This window comes from Nicotiana tomentosiformis, chromosome 5, assembly GCF_000390325.3.
Source record: "Nicotiana tomentosiformis chromosome 5, ASM39032v3, whole genome shotgun sequence".
NCBI lineage: Eukaryota > Viridiplantae > Streptophyta > Magnoliopsida > Solanales > Solanaceae > Nicotiana > Nicotiana tomentosiformis.
In genome coordinates, this window is record NC_090816.1 from 31,439,679 (window position 1) to 31,445,738 (window position 6,060).

Genomic DNA, 6,060 nt, shown 5'->3' on the forward strand with positions numbered 1-6,060 from the left:
CTCAACCTGTTTGCCTAAATTGCACTGTACGGCCCTCTAGAACTGCGATGTGAACTACGTGCCCTGATAAGAAATAATGGACACCAACACATTGTGAAGACGAACAATCTAATGAATATAGATCTTAGTCAGCTGCTCTGAAGAAAAAGTAGATGCCACCAGAATGAAGTGAGCCGACTTGGTCAACCTATCCACGATGATCCATACTACGCCAAATTTCTTCAAAGTTCATGGGAGCCCAACACGAAATTCATGGTAGTACGCTCCCACTTCTACTCGGGAATCTCACTGAAGCAAACTGGTAGGCCTTTGATGCTCATACTTCACCTGCTGGCAATTCAAACACCGAGCCACATATGTAACTATATCTTTCTTCATTCTTCCCCACCAATAATGCTGCCTCAAATCCTGATATATCTTGGTGGCACCCAGATGTATAGAATACCGCAAACTATGGGCCTCCTCAAGAATCAACTCACAAAGTCCATCCACATTGGACACACAAATCTGATCCTGCATCCGCAATACCCCATCATCTCTAATAATAACCTTCTTGGAATCACCATTTGTACATGTCCTTAAGGACAAGCAAATGGGGGTTATCATACTGACAATCTCTAATGAGCTCATACAAAGAAGATCGAGCAATCGTGCAAGAAAGAACCCGACTAGGCTCCGAAATGTCTAACCTCACGAACTGATTAGCCAAAGCCTGAACATCTGATGCTAGAGATATCTCATCAAATGGAATATATGCAAGGCTACCCACACTCACAACCTTTCAACTCAAGGCATCGGCCACTACATTGGCCTTCCCAGGATGATATAAAATGGTAATATCATAGTCTTTCAAAAACTCTAACCACCTCCGCTGCCTCAAGTTGAGATCCTTTTGCTTAAACAAGTACTGCAGACTTCGATGATCTGTGAATACCTTACACTCATGTAGAGGTAATGCCTCCAAATTGTAAATTCATGAACAATAGATACCAACTCTAAGTCATGAACACTTAAACCCTTTTCATAAACCTTCAGCTGCCGAGACGCATATGCAATCACCCTTTCATCTCGCATCAATACTACACCAAGACCAATAAGTGATGTATCACAATACACAGTGTATGATCCTGAACCTGTGGGCAACACCAACATTGGGGTTGTAGTCAAAGCAGTCTTGAGCTTTTGAAAGCTCTACTCACACTCATTGGACCACTTGAATTGGGCACCCTTTTGGATCAATCTAGTTAATGAGGCTGCAATAGATGAAAACCCCTCCACGAACCGGCAGTAATTGCTCTCCAAACCCAGGAAGCTCCAAATCTCTGTAGCTGAAGTAGGTTTAGGCCAGTTCTGAACTGCCTCAATCTTCTTAGGAACCACTTTAATGCCCTCGGCAGATACAATATGCCCCAAAAAAGCAATTGAGTCCAACCAAAACTCATACTTTGAAAACATGACATATAACTAGCTATCTCTCAGAGTCTGAAGTACAATCCGAAGATGTTGCTCATGCTCCTCTCAACTGCTGGAGTAGATCAAAATTTCATCAATGAAGATGATCACAAAAGAATCCAAATAAGGCTTAAATAATCGACTCATCAAATCCATAAATGCTGCTGGGGTATTTGTCAAATCAAATGACATCACTGGAAAATTATAATGCCCATATCGAGTCCGTAAAGCTGTCTTAGGGACATCTGATTCCCTAATCTTCATATAATGGTAGCCAAATCTCAAATAAATCTTCGAAAACACTTTGTCACCCTGAAGTTGACCAAATAATTCATCAATCCTCTATAACAAATACTTGTTCTTGGTAGTGATTTTTTTCAACTACTGATAATCTATACACATCCTCATCGAACCATCCTTCTTTTTCACAAAACAACACTGGTACACCCTAATGTGAGACACTGGGTCTAATGAATCCCTTATCAAGCAAATCCTACAACTAGTCCTTTAGTTCCATCAACTTAGGTAGGGCCATACGGTATGGTGGAATATAAATGAGCTGAGTGTCCGGAGCCAAGTCAATACAGAAGTCGATATCTCTTTCGGGTGGCATCCCCGACAGATCTGCAATAAACATCTCTAGAAACTCACGTACAACGGGTACTGAAACCATGGAAGGAACCTTCGCACTAGAATCATGAATATAGGCCAAATAGGTTAGACATCCCTTCTCGCCCATATGCCGAGCCTTCACATAAGAAATAACCATGTTGGTCTAATGGCCATGAGTGCCCTACCACTCTAAAGGGGGAAACCCCGACATGGCTAAGGTCACCGTCTTGGCATGATAGTCCAATATAGCGTGATAAGGTGACAACCAATCCATGTCTAAAATAACTTCAAAGTCCACCATATCAAGAAGTACGAGATCTACACTAGTCTTAAGGTTCTCGATAGAAATCACACACGAGCGATAACCATGATCTACAACAATATAATCTCCCACACGCGTGGACACATATACAGGAGCACTCAAAGAATCACGAGCCATAACCAGATATGAAGCAAAATAGGATGATAGGTAGGAATAAGTAGAGCCTAGATCAAATAAAACTGAAGCATCTCTATGGTAAACTAGAACAATACCTATGATGACAGCGTCAGATGACTTGGCCTTAGGTCTACCTCTAATGGCCTGACCACCATGGTAAACTGACATCCGCATCTCGGACAACCTCTAGCTGGTTGGCATCCACATCTAATGGCCTGACCTCTACCTCTGGCAACCTGACCCCCACCTCTATATGGCTGAGTGGCAGTGAAGTAACCAGTGCCGGAACCATGACACGAGAACTCTGCTGTGGCATGTCGCCCTGTGACATGGGGCAAAATCTAGCAAGGTGCCTCGAATCTCCGTAAGTATAACAAGTCCTCGGCTGTTGTGACTGTTGACCCTAGAACTGACCTTGTCGACCTGAATAACCACCCTGGTAACTCTAGATGAAAGATGGACTAATAGGAGCTGATGGTGCACTGTAGGCTAGTTGCTCAGGATTAGACACATAAGAACCATGACTACTCGAAGCACCGTGGGATACCTGAAGCGCTGACTAAACATCTTGGGAGGATTGCCCCTACCAAATGAACCCCTGCCTCCAGACAAGGCACCATTGAAACTACCAGAATGACGAGGCCTCTTATCAGATACCACCCCCGCTCCTGACCACGAACCATCTCAATTCGTAAGCAATCTCTACGACCCTCTAGAAAAAAATATCATCTCTGATTTCCTTGCCAATCTATAGACTAATACTAAAAGTAGGTCCATCAATGAATCTCCTCACTATCTCCCTTTCAATAGGGAGTAAGATAATTGCATGTCGAGCTAGGCCCATAAATCGGGTCTCATACTGGGTAACTGTCATGCTACCCTGCTGAAGGCGCTCAAACTGCTTGCGGTACTCCCCTCTAAAAGTGAAAGAAAAATTCTCTAGAAATAGTTGCGAAAACTAATCCCAAGTAAGTTAAGGTGAACCAGCTGGTCTAGTCAGCACATAATCCCGCCACCATCACTTAGCAGAGCCAGTCATCTGGAAATATTGCAAAATCAACCTCATTGGTCTCAACAATACCCATGTTGCGCAACACCTCGTGGCAACGATCTAAGTAATATTGTGGGTCCTCTAAAGGTGCACCACTGAAGTGAATAGGAAAGAGCTTTATGAACTTGTCCAATCTCATCAATACCTTAGAAGAAATCGCGGGCCTCTCCCCGATCTGTGCAGCAACAATCGGCTGAACAACCCAAACTGACTGGACTATTGGAGTCTAATATATGGGAGACATCTGCTCCACAGTGTGAGTAGCGGAAGTCTGTGCTCTTCCCCCAGCCTAAGAGATGGTTGGTGCCATAAAAAATGCACAGTGCCTGGGCAACACTCTCCATAAGGCTAGGGGTGTACATAGGTCGGGTTGGTTCAGATTTTCTAATTACCAAACCAAACCAATTGTATCGGATTATTAAATCTAAAGACCAAATCAAACCAATAAAAGTCGGGTTTTGTAATCTCGGTTTTTCTCGCGTTTTCGGGTTTTTCTTTATAATGTATTCATAGCATAAAATATAAAATTTGTGCTCCAAATATTTCTTTAATCCTAGTAAGACAGAACTATATAAGGTGTTTTTCAATAAAATAACATAAATATGAAATGATTTATCTAATTGTACTAAAATATTCAACAATAAAGACAATAAAATCGCATAAAATAAATATTATTAATAAGCCATAATGAAAACAAACATAATTTATAACTACTAATAAGTTGCTAAAATAAGTATGACTAATAAGTACTATTATTTACATGACTAAACACTAAAACAAAAATAAGTTATCCATTTTATCTAAACCATGGATAAACTAAAAATAGATATCCAACACTATTTTCATTCATAGTATAATTGAAATGAATGTATTTTATTAGCATTAGTATTGATTTGATTTTTGTTTGGATTTACTTGAGGTACTAACATTTATTTACTATAAAACTTATTGGAGGATCCAAAAATTATAAGTCCAAATTTGAAATAATACGTTAAAAGACAATGCTATGAAAAAACTTAAGAAATATTTATAAACTACACTATAATAAATATTTTTATGCATTAAATATATTTAAAACTTCTACACATATAATGTCAGGGTAGTTTGGTTTCGGTTTGACTTTTTTTAGTTAAAACCAAACCAAACCAAATATGGTCGGGTTTGTTTTCCAACACCAAACAAAATAAAAAGAAACCATAGTCAGTTTTTTTTCTCGATTTGAATTGGATTATCGGGATGGTGTGGTTTGTCGGTTTCATTTGTACACCCCTACATAAGGCGCACTAAACGAACTAGAGCTTCCTAAAGCATGAGAGTAGCTATCAATCCCTCCAGAACCTGAGTAGGTCTGACCGGTGCAGTCTGACCTGGAATCTCCTCCTCAGGATCTATCTGAGGCGCCGCTATGGATGTTGCTGCTCGAGCTCTAGGCTAAGCCCTGCCTCAGCCTCAGCCTTAGCTTTTAGCGCGACCTCGGCCTCGGCCTATACCCCTGGTAGTGGCTGCAATAGGGTGCTCCTGCTCCTGTTCGGCTGTATATGTTGTGCGTGTTCTCACCGTCTGCGAGAGAACAAGAATGAAATGATTCAAACATCAATGAAAGAAAAAAATCGCATGTTAGGGTAAAGAAAGAAGAGAAATTTTTCTAAAACTCTATTGTGATGACCCAAAAGTTCATCTTATATTTTAGAACTCGATTCTGCGCTCTTAAGCCTTAAAAGTCTCATTCTTACCCTCCTCGATTTGCGTGCATAGTCCGGGCATGTTTCCGGAAACCTTTTATGTTGGAAATTGATGAAAATAAGAATTTTTGCCTTAAAAGTTTATTTAGTTGACTTCAGTCAACATTTTTGGTAAACATGCCCAGATCCATATTTTGACGATCCTGGTGGGGCCGTATCGAATTATGGGACCTGGGTGTATGCCCGGAATCGAATTCGGAGGTCCCTAGCTCGAGTTATGAATTTTGATGAAAATTAAAAGTCTGAAAATTAATTGCTTTTAAGAATTGATTGATGTTTGGCATTGTTAGTACCGGGTCCGTATTTTAGTTTCGGATCCCGGTACAGGTTCATTATAATATTTAAGACTTGTCTGTGAAATTTTGTGAGAAACGGAGTTGATTTGACGTGATTCGGACGTCCAGTTGAGAAAATAGGAATTTTAAAGTGTTCTTGAGAATTCCATTTGATTTAGTGCTAAATTTGTAGTTCTAGGTGTTATTTTGGAAATTTGATCGCACGAGCAAGTTTATATGATATTTTGAGACTTGTGTACATGTTTGGTTCGTAGCCCCGAGGGCTCGGGTGAGTTTCGGATAGGCCACGAGATCTTTTGGACTTGGGGAAATTTGGTATTTTGCTGTAGCAGATGTTCTGGCATGTCCTTCTTCGCGTCGCGAAGGTACTCCCGCGAACACGAAGAGTAAACTGATGAGGCCGGAATTTTCTTCTTCGCGAACGCGAAGGCTAGTTCATGAACGCAAAGTGATGGGGGCGTTATCCTT

At 40.8% G+C, this 6,060-nt stretch overlaps 1 protein-coding gene across 1 annotated transcript; it reads right to left on the reverse strand.

Annotated features, from left to right (window-relative positions):
• Positions 1-285: 285 nt before the first annotated feature.
• LOC138892118 (uncharacterized) lies at positions 286-2,677 on the reverse strand. The gene is made up of 3 exons (XM_070175813.1): positions 2,599-2,677; positions 935-1,133; positions 286-577 (listed from the first exon to the last, which is right to left on the reverse strand). Exons 1-3 carry the CDS (start codon positions 2,675-2,677, stop codon positions 286-288), a joined length of 570 nt encoding a protein of 189 aa, XP_070031914.1.
• Between the last annotated feature and the right edge of the window lie 3,383 nt (positions 2,678-6,060).